This window comes from Mustela putorius, unplaced genomic scaffold (genome assembly GCF_011764305.1).
Source record: "Mustela putorius furo isolate JIRA1106 unplaced genomic scaffold, ASM1176430v1.1 tig00000275_pilon_pilon_pilon, whole genome shotgun sequence".
NCBI classification, from domain to species: domain Eukaryota; kingdom Metazoa; phylum Chordata; class Mammalia; order Carnivora; family Mustelidae; genus Mustela; species Mustela putorius.
This window is the reverse complement of record NW_025421341.1, coordinates 19760506-19782446: the sequence shown is the minus strand read 5'-3', so window position 1 is coordinate 19782446 and position 21941 is coordinate 19760506. Positions and strand designations below refer to the sequence as shown.

General features: G+C 41.0%; 1 protein-coding gene across 13 annotated transcripts in view; it reads left to right on the top strand.

The window, feature by feature from the left end:
• The window catches only part of FN1 (fibronectin 1), a 66359-nt gene that overhangs the window by 19525 nt on the left and 24893 nt on the right, over positions 1–21941 (top strand). For 7 of the 13 annotated variants that reach the window (XM_004766992.3, XM_013063785.2, XM_013063784.2 and 4 more), the window contains exons 13-27: positions 1579–1700; positions 4280–4460; positions 4639–4815; positions 5626–5754; positions 5862–5951; positions 6749–6943; positions 7705–7977; positions 9283–9549; positions 13686–13780; positions 15186–15354; positions 15937–16023; positions 16269–16460; positions 17765–18037; positions 19177–19359; positions 21434–21523. In XM_004766992.3, coding sequence (XP_004767049.1) covers positions 1579–1700; positions 4280–4460; positions 4639–4815; positions 5626–5754; positions 5862–5951; positions 6749–6943; positions 7705–7977; positions 9283–9549; positions 13686–13780; positions 15186–15354; positions 15937–16023; positions 16269–16460; positions 17765–18037; positions 19177–19359; positions 21434–21523 — 2523 coding nt within the window. The remainder of the gene's footprint in view (positions 1–1578; positions 1701–4279; positions 4461–4638; positions 4816–5625; positions 5755–5861; positions 5952–6748; positions 6944–7704; positions 7978–9282; positions 9550–13685; positions 13781–15185; positions 15355–15936; positions 16024–16268; positions 16461–17764; positions 18038–19176; positions 19360–21433; positions 21524–21941) is intronic. The other 6 variants (XM_004767001.3, XM_004766999.3, XM_004766994.3 and 3 more) reach the window with 1 other exon arrangement.

Below are 21941 nucleotides of genomic sequence, written 5' to 3'. Positions count from 1 at the left end.
CCAGTTGATGAGAACACACATCCTTCCATGTTCTGTGAAATATACCCTCCTTTAGAATGGAAAATGGATAATCTTATGCATGAATTTTGGTATTTTGGTTTAGAAATATGTGCATTAAATGAAATTAAGACTCAGAGAATATTTGTTAGTCTTCCAACCACTTTGAATTATTCCCAGTGCAGAAGTGAGTATATTGTCCTAAAACTTTTGAATCTACACAGATATTCAAGCTTTGTACTTATTTTGCCACAGAATATCTTGTCTGCAGAGAGGATTGAACAGCATAACAATTAAGTTCAAAGATGACTATTTTTTTTTTCCCTAAGAGCTTTCAGAAAACTTAAATCTGTTAACATACAGGTGAAATGCTTTGTGAGACTTGCAAAATGTTGCTTTCTTTTGATAGAGTAGCAGTTAGAAATTCTTGGAAAGGTTATGGCAAGGAACTTTATTTTTATATCCAATAAGCAGAACATTGATTGACATCATAAAAAAAGACAGTCTTTAGGAAGAAGATGGTGTTCTATGCTGTAAGCTTAAATTCTCTAGCTATTTCATTATTATCCTAAATGGAGTCTACACTACTAAGAAATTAATTCTACTTCTCTTATATGGTTTTTTTTTAAAAAGAAGAAGAAGAAGAAGAAGAACCAAAATCAGACTTTAAATTTTGTTGGAAACAGTCATATATATTGAGATATGGAAATACTGAATTTAGTATATACTTCAAAATGCCATTTCAGTTGGTAACTGCCTTTGAAAAAAAAGAAGTTTGATCTCTTAATAATTTGAGCACTCAGTGGTAGGATTTTAGAGTATACTTACTGAGTAAAACTAAAACTTAACCTTTCCCCCAATAGGATGCTTCGGCTGATAAGAAATAAAACTGAGTCTTAGGGCTTCTGTCTGGCTCAGTCAAAAGAGCATGCAACTCTTGATCTGGGGGTAATGAGTTCGGGCCCCAGATTGGGTATAGAGATTACTTAAATAAGACTTACTTAAAAAAAAAAAGAAAGAAAACTGAGTCTGTAATTTATTCATTAAGGATTCTATCTCATTTAGAAATATGTGTGTTTTACATCATGTCCCATGGCCTTTGGAATGTTTTCTTCTTCGAGGGTAGATACATTCTTTTTTTTTTTTTTTTTTTTTTGGGGTAGATACATTCTTGATGAAAGCCTTTACAAATGAGAATTTGCTTGAAAGCAGCTCAGTATGATAAATAGAGTTTGGGTTCTGTGTCGCTTTATTTGGGTTTGAGTAGTTTCGCAATTTTCTCAAAATTCTTTGAAAATTGAGAGGAAAACAAACAGTGGCATTTTTCAAATTTTATTTGCTATAAACAAGTTCTATTTGCATTTCTCATGTGATGGACGATGATCTATCGACTAAGGAAGGATTTTGTGGCATTGATTTCCAAGGTCAAGATGTAAAAAAATAATCCCAGAATTTTTTTTTTTTACTCACATTTACTGATAAATAAAACCGTCTTTTAATGATGACCATCCATTTGCAGTAACTTTTAAGCTAAAGTAAGTGAATACCCAAGATCACCAAATCTCACATTTTCATTTTCAGGCACAACTGGTCCCGTCCAAGTAATCATCACCGAGACCCCCAGTCAACCCAATTCTCACCCTATCCAGTGGAATGCCCCAGAACCATCTCACATTTCCAAGTACATTCTCAGATGGAAGCCTGTGAGTATCCCACTCAGAAACTGCGCACACTGAGGCTACCGAAATTAACACGTCCTAAACATTCTTTTTTCCAACTTTTGAGCCCACAGATCTGACTGACTATCTGTGGCTTGACATAAAGATTTAGCTTTTTTGGTATTTGGAAGGATTTAGAAAGATTTGGTATTTAGAACGATCTTCTTAACAAGGACTTAGAAATGATAATGCCAGAAACGATTCTTCCCCAATATGGGAAGAGAATCTGAAGGTTTCATGTCTTGGAACTCTGTCAGAGGAAAACAATGATGGGCATCATTTCCATGATTTGAAAAATCAGTATTTAGCTCTTTGGATTCATTTTCATAAGGGAGCACTTCTTAAAACATTATTTTTGATCCTCTGAAGTTATTTAGATAGAAGGGAAGAGAGGGTTGGAGGGAAGAATACATGAGGAATGACAGTTTGTTTAAAAAGTGAACCTTATGATTTTCTAATAAGAACCATCTAGAAATTGAAGAAATCCTACAGAGGAAGGTATTGGTCTAGTAAGCTTTAGTTTTTCTTATCCTTCAGACCTGCCTGCTATACTTCCAAAATTCATGACTTGTAACTTGAGAAACACTGTTTTAAACACAGGAGAAAAATCCCCACTTTTAGTCATAGCTATCAAATTCTAGCAATTAGAAACAAAATGGGTGGTTGGGGGGGGCGTGCCTGGGTGGCTTAGTTGGTTGAGCGTCTGCCTTCAGCTGTGTCTGGATCCCAGGGTCTGTCAGTGCCCTAATCAGCAAGGAGCCTGCTTCTCCCTCTCCCCCGGCCCCTCCCCCTGCCACCTACTCTCTTTGTCTCTTTAAATAAAAAAACAAACAAATAAATAAATAACAAAATGAAACCTTTGACTGCCCTGTGCAGTTGTATTTAAATTCCTGGAGAAAAAAATTCAAGCTGTAAAATCATTTTCTTTTTGTAGTATACTCTGTACTCTTATCCATGGTATATGAATCAGCCATTTCCAGAACTTTGTATGTAGTAGATTTTAGTCAGTGAGATCACTATATTTTCCCCTAAAAACCTTGTTTCTCATCTTTTTGTTTCATCACCAATTTTATTTACTTTAAAGCTAACTCTGAGTTGTTACAGAAGATCTCTGTAATAAGGAACATTTACAGAGAGGTATAAAATATACTTTGAATTGGAAAGTCTTCAAAAAAACTGCAGTGATGAATTTGAGATTTTTAACAATTAAGAATTTTCAGGGATGCCTGGGTGGCTCAGTCGGTTGGGCTCCTGCCTTTGGTTTGGGTCATGGTCCTGGGATCCTGGAATCGAGTCCCACATTGGGCTCCTTGCTCAGTAGGGAGCCTGCTTCTCCCTCTGCCTCTGCCTGCTTGTGCTCTCTCTCTCTTTCTCTCTCTCTCTGACAAATAAATAAATAAATAAAGTCTTTAAAAAAAAAAACAAAGAATTTTCAGGTTTTTTCTCAATGGATGTTACCTGAGATTTTGTGTTTGAGTATTTTCTTTTGATAGCTAACTATCTAGAAAAGTTCACATTGAACAAAAGATTTATCATTAAATCTGAGCTAATTGCCATGACTAATTGCAGGGTTTTTTTTTTCAGGGTATTTGAGTTAAAATTTGAATTTAAAACATACTAGGATCCGTTTCGTTGATTTCAAAAATATAAACGGACACTTGAATATTTGAATTATCGAGGAAGTGGTTGATTGGATAATTTAAAGATGTTACTGGGCATTAAAAATGTATTTTGACTTAGTTTAGAATATTTACACTTAAAAGGATCTCGTCTTGTTTGAAGTAAGGCTGTTTCTTTTCCACACATTTTATTGCAATGAGATTTATGATCCATGACATGTTAATGAAGTTGGACAGGATATGAAAATGTAAACTGGAATCAAAGATTAAGTAAACCGAAATCACATTCTTCTGCAGTCTTGCCCAAAGTTGGGAACTACTTCTGATGGGGTAATTCATACCCAAGAGTGAGTCATACAGCCAGACCAGGGGAACCTTATATGTGATGGTCTCAGGAACTGAGTCACAAAGAAGGATTATACTTTTTACTATTTCTGCAAGGCAAGAAATTTGTATCCTACTTAGTGAAAGATAGAATACATGGCCTTTGCCACTTGAGAGAAGAATATAGCTCTGTTCATTGTAGAAATTTAAAAAATGAGAGAGCCAAAACTTGGATTCTTCATCAGTCTGGCAAAAAGGAATGTGTCCAGCACCTGTGACAGGGTGGCCTTGGGCATGTCATATAATACTATTTCTTCTCCTGTAACATGAAGGCAACTATACCGTTAACTTGGAAGGAAGAGAGATAGGAAGTTTAAATGAGCAAATGCAAGTAAAACAGCCCAGTTGGTGGCACATGGTGAGCTACCAGTACATATTAGCTATGATAATAATTATTATTAATATTAAACTCTGCTATAGGTCCCTGTTCTGATTCCTGTTTTCCATGATTTTCCCTCCACAATGGAGCTGCCTAGGTGCCTCGTTCTTTGAAGACTAATCAATATCATCTCTGAATGTTCATCCTTATGAATACTTACGTGACTTCTTTTAAATCTTTAGAAAAATTCTCCAGGCCGTTGGAAGGAAGCTACCATTCCTGGCCACTTGAATTCATACACTATCAAAGGCCTGACGCCAGGTGTGGTATATGAGGGACAGCTCATCAGTGTCCAGCACTATGGCCACCGAGAGGTGACACGCTTTGACTTCACTACCACCAGCACCAGCCCCCCTGTGACCAGTACGTATGCCACCCGTCCTCATGGCTGTGCCTGCGTTCCTCAGGAAGTGGTTTGCTTCCCAAGTCCTATTCTTCCATAGATGGCACCAACCTTTCCTTTTAATGGTGTTCTGTAGGTGACAGTAGTAAATGCTCTCCACGGCTGAAGGTCCCCTCTCCCCTTTCTGTGACCCTCTAGGCAACACCGTGACAGGAGAGACGACACCCCTTTCTCCCGTTGTGGCCACGTCTGAATCTGTGACTGAAATCACAGCCAGCAGCTTTGTGGTCTCGTGGGTCTCAGCTTCAGACACTGTGTCAGGATTCCGTGTGGAATACGAGCTGAGTGAGGAGGGAGATGAACCACAGTATCTCGGTAAGCTAAAAGTGCCGTCATGATGGCTTTGGAACCGGTTGACAGCTTGGACTGAACAAGCTTCCAGTGTGAGGAAGGGACAGAGCTGGCATTTCTAGAATGAAGCTGGGATTTTCCTGAGCCATGCTCACGTTTTCCTGGTTCCCAATATGAGCAACATTACCCATTTGCCTGGGTACAGGTCTATAAAACCATAGTGTTTTCTTTTTCATAATTTTTTTAAAAATAGATTTTACTATTTATTTATGTGAGCAAGAGAACAGGGAGAGGAGCAGAGGGAGAGGGATAAGCAGACTCCGCACCGAGTGCAGAGCCCTACATGGGACTTGATCTCAAGACCCTGACGTCATGACCTGAGCTGAAATCGCATCAGACGCTCAACCAGCTAAGCCACCCAGGAGCTCCCAGGATTTTCTTTAGGGAAGTGATTGCCAGTTTGAAGACCACAGCAGAAAATGTTAGCCTTTGGAGGTGCACAGTATAAGAAAAGAACATACCTCTTTCCCGTCGTCTCCTGCCCATAACCATCACCCTGACTTTTTTAACTACAGAGAGCTACTTTTACAAATTGGGGGTGGATTATACAAATTACATCTCTTTAGAGAAAAAAAATTTCGAAAAAATGGGGAATAAAAGAAAAGTTATCCCATAATGCATTGATATTATTGATTCTCCATTAGAACACTTCCTTCTAGACTCACCCCCTTCCCTCATGAATATGTAGTTTTAACAATATTTCTCTTCCAGGCTGTGGAGCGAGTTCGGGGATTGGTTTGCTCTGACTGGTAACCTTTCCTTTCTATTTTAAAGATCTTCCAAGCACGGCCACTTCTGTGAACATCCCTGACCTGCTTCCTGGCCGGAAATACATTGTCAATGTCTATCAGATATCTGAGGAAGGAGAGCAGAGCCTGATCCTGTCTACTTCGCAGACTACAGGTACGTGTGTCGTACACTCTGTAAAGAGAAGCTTTTTTTCTGCAGAATAGGCCTCGAGCAGTATTTCCTGACTGTTATCATCGTGTGCTCCTTTCATTTTCTGTTAGCTCCGGATGCGCCTCCTGACCCTGCTGTGGACCGAGTTGACGACACCTCGATTGTTGTTCGCTGGAGCAGACCCCAGGCGCCCATCACAGGTGATGCTGGCCTCCCTTTTGGCTGCCATGTTGATCTTGACACCACGGGTGATGAGGGAGCCAGTTCTGACCTGTGGACAGGGATACCACTTAACTCTCCTACATAACTCTAGACTAGGGTAGAGGGGTGTGTGTGTGTACGTGTGTGTGTAATAGTAATTCAGAATGTGATTATTTTCAAGTCTTACAGTTCTGCTTCTTACAGATTATTTCCCGTTATGTCCATTTTATTGACCCCCCTACACACGTACACACTTACACACAAAACCTCGAAAGCCAGCTCCCTGACTTACTAAACCAGGCATTTCTGAGGTCGAAGAGGGGTAATTTTTCTGAAAACCTCACTCTAGGACTTACTCTTAAAGAGGTAACCCAGTTGCCGTCTTAGCTCATTAAGCTACTCCACTGCCTCTGAAGTTTGGGAAAGATGCAGACAGCGCTAGACGATCTGTGCTCAAGGTTGTTCATTAATTGCTTTCATTGCCTAGATCTCAAAGAGAAGACGTTTTCACATGAATATTTTCACCTCATAGCATCTCTAATAGAGATTTATTAAGGATCTTGGATCTTCGAGGATGATATTTATTATTAAAAAGGATTGCAAGACTGCTCTTATTTTATCTTTGTACTGAACAGTCCTGATAGGAAGTAGGAACATGTAAAGAGTCAGAAAGCATCTCTAGTTCTAGACTAATCCAGCAAGAGTCTAAGGGCTTTTCAGAGAAGAGAGATTTAGGACTCATTAAACCTCTGTTTCATAAAACTGTGTGTCTAACTTCACCCCCTTGAATCTGCAGGATATAGAATAGTGTATTCGCCCTCAGTAGAAGGCAGCAGCACGGAGCTCAACCTTCCTGAAACTGCCAACTCCGTCACCCTTAGTGACTTGCAACCTGGTGTCCAGTATAACATCACCATCTATGCAGTGGAAGAAAACCAAGAAAGTACTCCTGTTTTCATCCAACAGGAAACCACAGGTGTCCCGCGTTCAGGTAACTGAGAGCCCCCTCCTGTGCTAGCCTACCTTTCAGGGCTTAGCAAGACAAGACGCTTAACCTCCCTTTTATCGGAGGAATACAACCAGGCTCATTCCATTAGCCTGCTGGGGTGGACCAGAAGTGGGAGACCCAAGAATTATTATTTATCTGGGAGGGCTGTTTTATCTCTGTCAACAGTTCCTGTGTGCAAGTAATCTTACAGATGAGCTTATCCTTCAACTTAAGAAATTTGGCTGAAATGTCCATGCTATAAACTAACTTATCAAAGCTGGCTCTTGGCTTTCCTGATTAAAAACCAACACATAAAACCTTCTTATTTTTCCCAGAAACTTTGGTGTTCGTTCCTCTGTTACTTTAAAGTTTTACAAAATGGCTCAGTAAAATGCAAGCCAAATTTTTTCTGTTGTCACAATTAGGGTATTTTTTGGTTTTGTTTTTTGGTTGTGTGTGTGTGTGTGTGTGTGTGTGTGTGTGTATTTTAAACTCCTTAACAGGACACTTAATACATTGGAAACTCATCTGCTTACCTACACATTTTAGGTTAAGTGAAATAAAAAGCTTCAGATGTCCTGTGTAAGCAGGATGACTGAACTATGGAAATATAAACAGAAACACACATTCTCTGGTGGAGAGACAAAACTTAGCATTGCTTTGAAATGAGAGGCGCCACGAATTTCCTTACATCCAGGAAATTGGCTTAAAATAAATACACCTCAGCAGGAATTGTGAATGACCAGTTGGCTCTTGTCTGTTAGATAAAGTTCCCCCTCCTCGGGACCTGCAGTTTGTGGAAGTGACGGACGTGAAGATCACCATCATGTGGAGCCCCCCCGAGAGCGCGGTGACCGGCTACCGCGTGGACGTGATCCCTGTCAACCTGCCTGGGGAACACGGCCAGAGGCTGCCCATCAGCAGGAATGCCTTTGCGGAAGTCACCGGACTGTCCCCTGGGGTCACCTATCACTTCAAGGTCTTCGCTGTGAACCAGGGGAGGGAGAGCAAGCCTCTGACGGCGGAACAAACAACCAGTATGTCCTGCTCCCGACTCTCTCCACCTTGACTCCCAATCTGTGGTGAAGGCACAGCAAAACGTTAAGTCCTGGGGGTCGGGTTGGAGATAAGGAGATACCCGGTGGGTGAGGGAATGCATCGTGGATGTGAAGCACGTCGTTACTCTGAGACCAGCTCCACGGATGCTCAACAGTGACCCATTTCCCGAATACGCCTACCCACGTAGCGGGTGATGGCACCAAGAGAGGCAACTTAAGAGAACCTGATTTTCTCTGCTGACAGAGACATGGATTGTAAATTTGAGGATATTTTCTGTAACTAAAAATACCTAGATCAAAATGCAAATGTATGCTCTTAACCTTTTATAGAATTATTTATAAATAGTCATTGCTGAAACAGTCACTGCATCTGAAGTCCCAGGGCCTCTGCTTGGTTCTTTACGAGCATGGTCCTTATATTTAATACTCTCCTTGACCTAATGAAGAAGGTCTTCTCATCCGCATTGGGTTTGTGAAGAAATTGAAGCTGATAGAAAATTCTGCAGTCTGTAAAGTCCCAGAGCTAGGAAGCAATGGGGCTGGCCATGTAGACTGCTGTCATTGTGACCCATGTCCAGTTTTTTCACTTATTACACTGGATTACCTTGTAAGCATTTCCTTCATCTGGAAAGTGTTTTAATTCACTGCAGAGAAAGTTCTAGCTATCACACTGAAGAACACTCACGGTTTGTGTGATTCTTTCTGATAGTCTGATAGTGCGCACTCACCAGCGTCCTGCTGTGATTCTGACGGATATGCTATAATTATTAGCTAACACGGATCATGCGAAAATTACTTTTATTTCTCTAGCAAAGGACTATTCATTCAATACATGCACACGATATTCTTTCTGTCCCGTGTAGAGTTTCATCTTGCCCTCGTATTTTGGGGCTTCTCTCCCATGTCTTAACCTGTTCGGTTCAGAGTGCATTGTGACATTCATGAGAGGTTTATTTTTTTGGTTATTTTTTCTGTTTTGATGATGTGATCTCTACAATGTTAGTATAAGATCAGAGGGTGATGGGAAAGAAATGCTGGAAAATTGGACTTTCCTCAGGACCAAAGTCAAGTGGGAAAAAAAAAAAGCAATTTCTCATGATTAAAACCATTTTGCAAAGTTCCATGTAGCCCTCTATCTCATACTGGCTCCACGTTTCCAAGGTTTTGAGTTTTACTGAGTTTCAGCTTTAAGGAAGGTTTAGAAAATCCAGTGAAGCTTTTGAGTTTCGGGATGATCATGACTGAGGGTCAAATATTTCTTGGTGTGTTTCATCTTTTTTCTAGAATTGGATGCTCCCACTAACCTCCAGTTTACCAATGAAACGGACACCACTGTCTTAGTGACCTGGACTCCTCCTCGGGCCCGGATAGCGGGGTACCGACTGACTGTGGGCCCGACCCGGGGAGGCCAGCCCAAGCAGTACAATGTGGGTCCCTCGGCCTCACAGTACCCACTGAGGAATCTGCAGCCCGCTTCTGAGTATACCGCATCCCTCGTCGCAGTCAAAGGCAACCAGCAGAGCCCTAAAGTCACCGGGGTCTTCACCACTCGTAAGCCAATGTTTGAATGTCTTGTCTTTGTGATTTCATAGGTTCTTACCTGAATTTACATCCTCCGTGCTTCATCCAATTTTTTAAAAAATTTAACTTAAAATACCTTAGTACGAGGTTTAAGTAAAAAGGAAGATTTAAAGCAGTGCTACTACTCAAAGTGTGGTCAGGGACCAGCCCCTCAATCCGTGGGTGGTTATCAGACACTGAGGAGCTTGTGCCGGGATAGAAATCATGAAGTACGCGATTCGGTTCAGTTGATCGTTTTCAGAAGCAAGATTTTCTTTCTTTCTTTTTTTTTTTTTTCCCCAAAGATTTTATTTATTTATTTGACAGATATCACAAGTAGGCAGAGATGCAGACAGAGAGAGAGGAGGAAGCAGGCTCCCTGCAGAGCAGAGAGCCTGATGCGGGGCTCGATCCCAGGACCCTGGGATCGTGACCTGAGCTGAAGGCAGAGGCTTTAACACCCTGAGCCACCCAGGCGCCCCCAGAAAGAAAATCTTGGTGAAAGTTAAATTACAAATGTGGCCAAACTTCTTATTTCCTCTGGGACCACTGTGAGTAACGCAGTCTGAAGTACCCAGTTATTTGAAAGTCGAATGTTGTATTGAAGGAATTTACAGCAAACACCAGTTGGGGGAGGAAACCAAACCAGCATGGATGTCTACACCCTCCCACTTTGGGTGCCCTATGACAGCAGTTAAGTGTAGAATGAAGAGTTACCAACTGAATGGAAACCAACAGAGCAAGAAGCTAAGGAAAGGATTTCTTTATGACACTGTAGCAGATTAAAGTATTTCTGCAGAAAAGAATACATTTTTTTTTTCTTTTCATCTTCCTTAAATGACTCTTGAAGTTCCCCAGAGGGAAGACTGACAATTTTTGGTCACATCTGTCCTTTTCTGCTGCACACTTTATGGAAAGTGGCCTTAAAGCTCCTACATATCTATATCACAATAAAGACATGTATAAAGAACTCATAAATTGAGTTCTATTAAAAACATTCTCATTTATATTACAAAGAATTAGGAGACCCCCAATTTCTACCTGAGCTTCAGTTGTTATTTTTAACTCGACATTTTGAATTATAGAAGCACCTAACCCTTTTCAACATATACTACGAATGCGAACTAGTTTGCACTTTTCCAGAAGTGTTTAAAAATAAAGATGTTAAAGAAGCCTTCAAAAAGTGAATGTAGGTTTGATAGTAAGTAACTAAGGAATTTACTTCCCAAAGAAAATTCTCCACAAACTTTTCCAGTAAGAATTCATAACTTACCAAAAATGTATTTCTACTTAAACTGGGTGTAGGATTTTGGGCAAGTGAAGTCCTTTTCTTAAGTAATTGCTAATTATGAGCAAGTAAGATCTGCTTTTCATTCATAAGTTAACCTCTTAATTTTGCTGTTTTATGTTATGTGTTACTAAGATACTCTAGAATCTATTAATATGAAATCAGGGTCAATGTATTTCTTGTAAATATCTATTTTATAGATGCCTTTCATGAATTAGAATAGAGATTTCAGTAGATTAAGCATTATACTGACCACATCTAATTCCACAAATTATACTTTTTACTTTTTCACTCCTTAACATGAGACCTGTTTTAAGTAGTTTCTTTTGTTGGGTAGAGTGCCCATAAAAGAAAAAACACTTTTAATGATACTAACAATAATTAAGTATCATTAAGTAAGTAGCAACAATTAAGTATAATGAGTCAATATAGACTATTCCAAATCCTTTTGCAGACTTTGATATATTGGCCACGTTACATTGATGCATTGCCACAGCATATTTCTATAAAATACAATTCTATTTGAGTTAAAGTACTGATTTTCAAAACTGATTTTTACCAGATAAAGGCTAATAACATAGTGCCAGCATGCAGTCTACCTTCAAAAACTGTTCACTGAATAGATGATTGAGGAAAGAATGAGAATGAAAACAGTTCAACCAAGCAAAGCTTCAATTTAAATAAACCTACTTAAGTAGGCAGTTCCACAACTTCATTTGAACTTAAAGTACTTTCTGAGGCTGTAAACATTAGTACGGCTTGCATATTTTTGCCATTGCTGTAAGTTTCTGTAGCTTTTTAACCGTCTCACCAGGCTTAATTGTGGAAATAACTTTTCTGGATTTTATACTTATGCTAAATTCTTAAAAGCAAATGTGGGGGAAAATTGGGGGAGGGGGGCTAGTTTGCTGTTTCTGGGGAAAATACAGCTTGCTTCTTCATAAATAGGGCAAATTTTATTTCTTTAACAGCCAGGCTGTTCTTCACCTGACAAGACCTGCCAGAACCCATAACTCATACTTACAGTCACATCCTTTGTTTGACATCAGTTTGTGGCTTTGTGGTTTGGAGATTTTCCTGTAATGGTCTTCCCAGGCAGAGAGCATCGTCTTAAACTTGGGAAGATGCTGGTTGGCTGGCTGAAGCAATAGAAAACACCCAGTCTTAAAGCCCAAGACAGTTGAAGAGAATGTAATTTGTGGAAAATCTGTGGCTTTCACAGATGTTCTGTGCGAGAAGCTTCTTGCTCTCGGAATTTTTATTTAGTTATTTATTTATTTATTTTTGTGGCTATTAACATGGTCCCATGGGGCAAGCCATGGCATGTTGGCAAAGTCAGCAGCTGCCAAGTGGTGTATGTTTTCAGAGACTCTGGGAAGGCATCATGGGTCACCCATCCTGGTTCCCCCGAAGACACCATCGAAATAATAGTGTAGTTAGCAATCGGCTCACTAAACAGTAGAATATCAGGTCAGCCGTTAGAGGAGTCATTACAGAGTAGCCCACACACATATTTTATTTTATTTTTTTCCACATAGTATTTTCAAAGCAATTTTTTAAAAAGTCACACATTCAAGGCCAGCCTGGAAACTGGGAGAATTGCCCTGGTGCCCATATCCCCGCATGGTCGAAGGGAAAACCTGGGACTGGATTTGAGGAGTGAGCGGGGTCTTAAGACTTTGAATCTCCATCGTGTACCTCCAGAGGATAACTGTCTCCCTGGCCATTCATAGTTTAGCATAAATGCATTCAATAGGTTCCCCTCCCCCCCAGTGGATGCAGAATTTGATTGGGACATAAAAAGGAAGGAATTATGAAGGCACCAAATACGTGACCCGGGCTGGCAACACATTCATAACCCTTGAGTTTGACTCACCCTGTTCAAATGTCTTGGCAATGCTTATTCCCTTTATTCCAAGATTTAGTTGTTCAGCTTATTATATTTTAGAGGTTCTAAATCTGTAATAAGATTTGTAGACTGTTGAAAATGTCTGTCTTAAGTGTGTGTACACATACTTCTTCTCTTATTTGTTTTGTTTTGTTTTTTAAAGTAGTATTTTCACTGAGAGGAATAACAACAGTGAGGTCAGGACGCTAGAGATGCCAAATTAACTTGTTCTAATTCCTAATTCCAGTGGCAGAGTACCAAATTTTTGTAATGTGATTATCCTCAATGAATAATCACGTATTTAAGGAATCTTTAGGATTTCTAAGTAAGCCCATAGTGGCAGATTTTGTTGAATTTTCATATGGTATTTCTCATTGCAACCAAAAGTAATTGACCATCGTTATGGAATAATTCAGCACAGAGCTATTTTCAGATCACATCTATGATTTAACAGTTGTTCTCCGACTAATGATCTAAAAAGCAGAAGGATAACCAGTTTGTGGAGACCAGTTTTACGTTTCAACTGGGATTTTATACGGACCGTAGAGTGAAATTTACTATCATAAAACTCAAATCCCAAACTTGATAAAAAGACACAAATCAAAGAATCCGAGGTCTCAAAAGTGTCTTTTGAGGTCATTGAGGCCATTGTTCCTGACGTATGACTCACGGACTGGCAGCATGGGCATCACGGAAATGCAAAGTCCTAACCCCACGCTGGTCCCACAGAATCAGACCCTGCATTTCAGCCAGCTGCCAGATCATCTGTGTGGCACATGAAAGATCGGGAAGCACTGACCTCCTCCAAATTGCCACCCAGTAAAGGCTATTCCGTGTAGGATCCACTAGCTGGATAAACCGAGGTTCTCCGTAAAAATGCTCGTTCTGTGCGTTCTCTGCCATCGTCTGTGACTCCAAGGTGTGAACATGTGCATTGGTTCTGTCTCACAGTGCAGCCCCTCAGCTCCATTCCACCTTACAACACGGAGGTCACTGAGACCACCATTGTGATCACATGGACACCTGCTCCAAGGATTGGTTTTAAGGTAAGTTGTGGGGGTTCCTAATCTCTTGATAGGTCCCGAAGTGCTTGTTTCTGGTTGTGATAGAAACACGGTGTTTGGGAGTCAGAGGAGACCGGGGGTCTGTTACCTGTCTTCATCTGCGTCTCTGTGACGCCCACTATGGAGGGATAACATGACCGTCCCCTCACTAAACGGACGGAAGGATGGACCGAGGCTGGGAAGTGCTTTGTAAAGGACAAAATATTCATCTAGAACTGTTGTTGTCGTCTCATTTTCTCTTGTCCTTTCCCCCAGGGAATGGCATTTTAAAATACACAGGGAAATGCCTTTTGTTGTGTTGTTGTAAATGGGTGTCAACAAGTTCACGAAAACCAAGTTAGGGAGACCAGTTAGACTCAGAGTCACTTAAAAATCACATTTCCATCCAATCATTTTCATCTCTACTTGTTCAAAGCCCCTTGGGTGAATCTCTTAATAGAAGCTAAGATTAAGGTCTTCCCTGTAGATATCTGAATTCATGTTCTTTAAAGTAATGATATTAGGGAAGTGATGAATATGTTTAAAAGAATTCCTTTCCTTGGCATTTAGAGTGTGGGGAGAGAAATATTTACTATAATTGGAAATCAAGACTAAATCTCCATGATTACTTGTGTAGAAAAATACACCAAAGGTCACTTCTTTTTTGAAATACGCAAATGGCCATGTTGATGATTATGCTACTTAAATATAGAGAAGCCCTTTTGGAAGACTGCTGTTTTAAATTTCCCTTAATCGTGTCATTCTGACTTTCAGAAGCCTTATAACCTACAAAGGACATCTCTGGAGTTGAACACTGTTTGATGAGACGATATTACCTAGGTTTTGAAACAAAATATTAAAAAATTGAAAATTATGGGCACCTTCATTTTCATTCTTCTTTTGTAATATATTGTCCTGCAGTTTAAGCTATGAACATACTTCTTCAAAAGGAATGTTTCTGAAGTAGAAAATGTTAAAAGGGCTGCTACCTTTAAGTTGAATGTTCATAACTCATTAAAGAGAGCGCTGGAGGATTTCTTCCAGCGGCAAAGAAAGTAGAACTGAACTTGCCATGTGGCCCAAAACCCCTGTGTACTTCTGGTTTATATCTGGAGATTATTGATCAAGCAAAACAGCACATAATGCCATTTCTCCATAAACTTCCATGATAAGCCAATGTCCTGCGGTTCTGGAAGACGCCTCTCCCACCTTAGCCCCCCAGCCCAAGGAACGTCCCACTAAAGTGTCTAGTAGAGCTACAAGCAGGCTCCAACTCTTCGCCTAACAAAGCACAATAAGCAGTGTGCGCAAGAGATCCCGTTCTATACAGCATAGCTGCAACCTCTCTGCAGTAATCCAGCTCTGGAAATACTTGACCTTGGTGTTTATTTTGCTTTCCTCCTTCTAGCTGGGTGTACGACCAAGCCAAGGAGGGGAAGCACCACGAGAAGTGACGTCAGAGTCAGGAAGTATCGTGGTGTCTGGCCTGACTCCCGGCGTGGAATATGTGTACACCATCTCCGTCTTGAGGGATGGGAAAGAGAGAGATGCTCCGATTGTAAAGAAAGTGGTGACACGTAAGAGGAATTCTTTGCCTCTCTTAGTTTTTAAAACTGGTCCGATTCTTGAACATAGCTGCTATTAGGAGCACCACTCCAGGTAAGCCTGGGATGTATCAGAGGGCAAACCGTTGGTCACTGATCCCCTGGTCCCAGAGCTTCTTTGCTTCTGATAATGGCATGAGGGGGAAGCTCCCATTCCCACTTACCTTATTAGCTATTGCTGGGTTTGGAGCAGCAAGGTCATCTCATGTCATCTATTCTATGCTATCAGAACTGTTCTTTCTACGTCAAAAATATTTATGAACTGGCAGGACAGGAAGAATTTCAATAGTATTGCAAAAGCGTTAACTGTAAAAAGAAATGTTCTCAGGGAATCACCATCCACCCATGTTTCATAGTGTAACATCTTTATTTTTACTGACTCTTGAAAAGAAGGAAGGGAATGGGGAAGGGAGAAAGAGAAAGAAAGAGAGAGAGGCAGGGAAAGAGGGAGGAAAAGAGAAAAAGAAAGAAAGAGAGAAAGAAAAAAGTACTTTCCACAGGTCATGTGCTTGGTGTTAGCTTTAACTTTTAATTTAAAAATTTTTTTCTGCATAGCATTGTCTCCACCCACGAACTTGCACCTGGAAGCAAACCCTGACACTGGAGTGCTTACCGTCTCCTGGGAAAGGAGCACCACTCCAGGTAAGCCTGGGATGTATCAGAGGGCAAACCTTTGGTCATTGCTCCCCTGGTCCAAGAGCTTCTTTAAACCGAGGATATTAATACCTGCCTCAAAGGGTCATTGTGACATTGAATCACAGGGAGTCCTCAATAAATGCCAAGTCTTCCTCCTTTCCCCTTCGCGGGTCCATCACTGGAGTCGGGTTTAAGGTGACCTGGGTCACAGATGCTCTGTGCAGTAATTTTCTCCTTCCTGTTTTCTCTAGACATTACTGGTTATAGAATCACCACCACCCCTCTAAATGGCCAACAGGGCTACTCTCTGGAAGAAGTGGTCCATGCAGATCAGAGCTCTTGCACCTTCGAGAACCTGAGTCCCGGCCTGGAGTACAATGTCAGTGTTTACGCTGTCAAAGATGACAAGGAAAGTGTCCCTATCTCTGATACCATCATCCCAGGTAATGGAAGAATAAGCTACTATCCTAAGAGTGGCAGTTTCGATTAGAGTAGGGCTTAAGGTCTTAATCCCCAGGTGGTTGAGAGTGTCGAGTACATTTGGGATTTACTTCTGACCGCCCCCCCCCCCCAACTACACTCTCCAAAACCGTGAGGTCAGAGCAACTGTTTGGACACATGCTTGCTATTTACACTGCTTTCCTGTCCGCTTCACCAGGATGCTGTTTGTGGCGATGGGGATGTAACTGAGTGCCATGACGGCTTGAACTCTGTACTGTCCGCTCACGTGGAAATATTACTAAAATGATGTCATGTGTCTGTCCTCAGTACTGACAGGCTAAAAGTAATATGGTAAATGCATCCCATCGGCACATTTGTCCCTGATTGTACAGTCCATGTCAATTTCCAACATCTATAAAATCATACCTGTGTCCGTACATGAGCATGGACGTAGCATTTGGCTAATACGTTCAATTCTTCATCTTAAAGTTTCAAATCCTACCTTTATAAAATTGAAAAAAGAAATGACATAAAGGCCACGCCTTCGGGTGTTCTTTCTTGGTGGACTGAAAGACAACATTGAAAAGACCTATCTGGGGATAGGTTTGTTCTTTGTCCAAAATTGGATTGTGACCCAGTGAAAGCATTGAACAGATTATATTCTCCTTTGCACTATTTGGGAGAATGCTTTTCGTAATGCTGATTAAATAACTTCGGTTATGAGTTAAGCAAAATATTGGCAGTGGTCTTGGACTCCAGTATACCTGTCTTCCTCCTGAATGTTTCACACCATACATTCATAATGCACCAGCATTATGGCCGTAATATTGTCTTGAGTTTTTCTACGGAAAAAGAAAGAAAAACTCGCTGACCGATTTTTTTTTTTAAACCTCCTTCATGTAAGCTCTGTTTTCCTACTAAAAAAGTTTTCATTTTTTTTTTTAAAGCATTGCTGATACTTACTACAGTTATTATGTCTAGATTCTAAGAATGGTTTTGACATCCTAAACAGCCCTGTGACTTATAAGAAACTGAGAGTTTCAACTCTACTGTTTAGAGATCCTTTTCAAATGCAAGAAGATCCCTAAGAATATTGTAACCTGTTCTACTCTCCCAGGGAAGCAAACTATTTTCATGGTGCTTAGAACGTCTTTTCAGAACATTGGGAAAAGATCGCATATTACCATCATTGCTTTAACATTCTGTCAAGTTTGCCACTAGTAACCTGATGTACACTGCTTTATTTTTTCCTCTTTTTGCCTCCATCTTCCTTTTGCCCCTCCCCCTTTGCTTTGTAACTCAATAGAGGTGCCCCAACTCACTGACCTAAGCTTTGTTGACATAACCGATTCAAGCATCGGCCTGAGGTGGACCCCGCTAAACTCTTCCACCATTATTGGGTACCGCATCACAGTAGTTGCGGCAGGAGAAGGTATCCCTATTTTTGAAGATTTTGTGGACTCCTCAGTAGGATACTACACAGTTACAGGGCTGGAGCCGGGCATTGACTATGACATCAGCGTTATCACTCTCATTAATGGCGGAGAGAGTGCCCCTACTACACTGACACAGCAAACGGGTGAATTTTGAAAACTTCTGTGTTTGAGACATGGATGGTGTTGCATGCTGCCAACAGTCACTCTGGTTAAAGACGGACGTTTCACGGGGAAAGCCAGCAATTTGCCAGCCGTTAGGAGAGGGAGGATGGGTTGGGGGCGGGTGAGGAATCGGACGTATAGGCTAAGCCGATGGGTCGAAGGCATGTGCACGTGGTCTTAAATACACTTTCATTTAAACCACAAATGTGCATAAAGCTAGAGAGAGCTGATCTGTTCGATGCAAAATGGCAAAGGTTAAATGAATTTGCCCACCTGGAGTTGTTTTATTTTTTTAACGTATCTTGCATGAGTACCAAATTGTGTTGTGAGCACCAGTTAATACTAAAGGTACTTCCAAACGTACCAGGATGCCCTTCCTTCTACTCTTCGAGAAAGCCCACCGTCTTCCTTTTCTGTAGTTGACTAAAATCCCAGTAAAATGTAGGGTGAATTGGAAGAGGGGTGTTTTGACAGAGGAGAAAAAGAAACTTTGGAGCATGGTGGATTGCCTTGCCATGGCTAGGTAAAAACAAAACAAAAAACTCCTCTTTAACCAGTCTGGGGCTGAGCATGCAACATTACAAAGGTTCTCTGCCCTGCATGGTAAGAAACATGCCGAGAACCAATCTGCATGAACCTCTTCACTTATAGGTAGAGTTCACGGAGCGGGATTGTAGCAATGCCGGTAGCTGTAGTCACCTCGGGTCAGGGGAAACTTAGGACCCTCTTGTCTTTTTGTCTGTGTGCATGTGTTTCTTCAGAAAGCACCGCTGTATTTCTCTCTGCTGTGTGGCAACTTAAGCCTCTTCAGCCTGGGATAAAATAACTGTCAGTGGTATTTATAATGCACTTCAAATCCACGTATTTGGAAGCAGATGCTAATTATTCTTCGATATGTACCGATGGCAGAAAGGTTAAAGGGGCCTAACAGTACTGTGTGTAGTGTTTTATTTTTAACAGTAGTTCACTATGATTTAGATTAGATTTAGATTAGATCGTTTGCATGATGGTGACTCATTTCCTTTATGCATGAGTTATTGTTGTTTAGCTTCCCAGCTCTTTGGGTTAACTTTCATTTTCAAACTATCTTGACCTGGTGTTCCTCCTTCTTTGAAACCAGCTGTTCCTCCTCCCACTGACCTGCGATTCACCAATGTTGGTCCAGACACGATGCGTGTCACCTGGGCCCCACCTCCATCCATTGAATTGACCAACCTCTTGGTGCGCTACTCACCGGTGAAAAATGAGGAAGATGTTGCAGAGTTGTCGATCTCTCCTTCAGACAATGCAGTGGTCTTGACAAGTAAGCAGTCATCTGTGTCTGTATCTACTAACTGTATCTGTATCTACTGTAACTGTATCTACTAAGCTAGAGCCCCAGGAAAGAGTTCCAAGTTCTCAGGTAGGAGTAACTAAGATGAAGACAGCTACAACAAGACTAGAAGCTGAACTCCACATCGGATATGCAGCCCTGTACATTTTGAAAGCTGTCGTGTTTATTGCGATTCTCATGTCTATATCTCTGAGATCTACAACTTTTTAAAGATCATAGGAGAAAAACACCAGCAGCGAAGTTCGAAGACTTCAAACAAATTCTGCTTCCAGATGAACACATAAAAATAAACGAATGTCAGGAGAAACCGTATGACTAAATCTAAATGTTTGGAGAGGGAAATGATGAGGATTGAAAATAGTGTCACCATATCTGTTTTACTCTCATTTTTTAAAAAAAAAAAGCATTGAGCAGGTAATCTCTGGTGTTTGAAGGCATAGAAACAGCAATTCAGGATAGCTCAGGATGCTGTTTTGAAGAAAGAGCCAAAGGGTAACTGGTACTTCAGGAAGAATCTTTTGGCAGGGTTTCTCTGAAGGCTGAGGACCTGGAAAAACAGCAACCATTTACGAAAATTGTGTGTTTCTAGATATTACCTTTTTGAAATAGACATCGTTCATTAAAGAAAATAGAAGGAGACTGAGACATGGTGCTGTGTTTCCTGCCAGTGTCATCCTCTCACTGGAGTAGTAGAATAAACACAGGAGAACGGCATAGGTTTCCACACAAGGAAGGAACGCGCTCACATATAGTACAGTACCAAAGGATAGTCTGAAAATATCCTCCATATCGTGACCATGCTTTAGAGCAGGGAAGGCCACATGACCACAGTCCCGCCTTCTCATTTCACGACTGTGAGAACACCCTTATATCTGTATATCAACAGGGCTCTTATTTGTCTTCTGGAGCACTCTGGGATCAGCAGTTAACAGCATCGCTCAGTATGCAACCCCTGCCTAAGGATCAGGTCTGCCCCACAGACTGGTCACATGTTCATCATGTGTTCTCAGAACTTCTTCTAGATCTTTGCTCTAGATTGCAAAGTAGCCATCTCCCCCCAGAGAAACCATTATTACCCAGTTTTATAGATGAAACAACTAGGGTCTGTAGTGGTTAAATAAATTACCCCTGGGCAACGAGGAACAGGGAAAGGGGAGTCTGAGCATCTAAGCCTTGCAGGGGCCTCTATAGAAATGGTATGGGGGGGAATGGGGTCTAATGAGGAAGAATCCAAAGATTAGAACCCTCACTCTGTCCTTTTTCGGAGACCTCAAAATGAGAGAAGAGGATACTCAGGAAAGTGTATATAATTTTGTTAAGTATTTTGTTCTTACTTTGTTATGGCAAAACCAATCCGTTTCCCCATGGACTGTAACTCTTTTCCAGTAAAGGTTAATTAAGACCACCCGTCTTGGCCTGAGTCAAACTGTTTATGATTTCAGGCAAGGATGTCAAAGAAGACAACTTCTCTGTGCCTCCGTTTTCTCATGTGTAAAATGGGGATAGTTTTAAACCAGAGTTTTGGAGGTGATGGATATGTTCATTGTCATAAATGTGGTGATGATTTCACAAGTTCATACATAGTCCAAAACCTGTCTGAACTGTACATTTGAAATATTTGCAGTTTATTGGATGGCCACAAGCCTGCTTTAAATAGTAGCAAACTTCTTCCTAGGGTTGTTGGTGACAAGTCAATGACAAGCCACAGTGATTATTATCACATGCCCTCAACAGGTGTAATATTGAGTGGCTGACAGAGAGAATGCTATGTGGCAGCTACCATCTTATTGCGGGTCAGGGTGAATCATACTCTCAGAAGTACGTCTGAGGGCACAGCTTAGAGACATTGGAAGGCAAGGTGACCTTTCCTTAGCAACCCATTACAGCCTACCTGTAGGTAGTGACACTCACACGTCAGTATGAGTAGGTCAGGGGACTCAACTTTTGTGTATGTTATTTTATCTATTGAAATAGTCCTAAGAGTGCTTTGCTTTTTTCATGCTTCTGAGCACAATTTAAAAATAAGTCCTCCTTGGCTCTTCAGATCTCCTGCCTGGCACAGAATATTTGGTCAGTGTCTCCAGTGTATACGAACAGCACGAGAGCATACCCCTTAGAGGAAGGCAGAAAACAGGTGAGTCGTGTCGGCAGTATGCGGATCAAATAGCTTTGAGCTACCAATTTTAAATAGCAGAATGGAATGCTGCTTCTAAAAACGCACCTCCATTTCTGGGGTGGTAGTGGTGCTTGTAGCCTTGTCATTACTTTCTGATCACTGGCCTTAAAAATTAAATGACACTTCTGCAAGTATTACCCTGACTTTCAGTCACTAAGATTATACTCTTGGCTTCCAGAGAGGACTAAAATAGTCCAGAAACGTTATTGTCTGTCCTTTTAAAAAATCTCCCAAGAATAATATCATCTCTGTTGTTTAGAGATGGTGACCATTCCCTCTCATTAGGTGGCTCTGTCTAAGGCTGATCCAACGCTGTCATTGTCATGGAAGTCTTTTCCTTCCTTTGCTAAGCCAACAAGTTTTTTTTCTGCTTGGC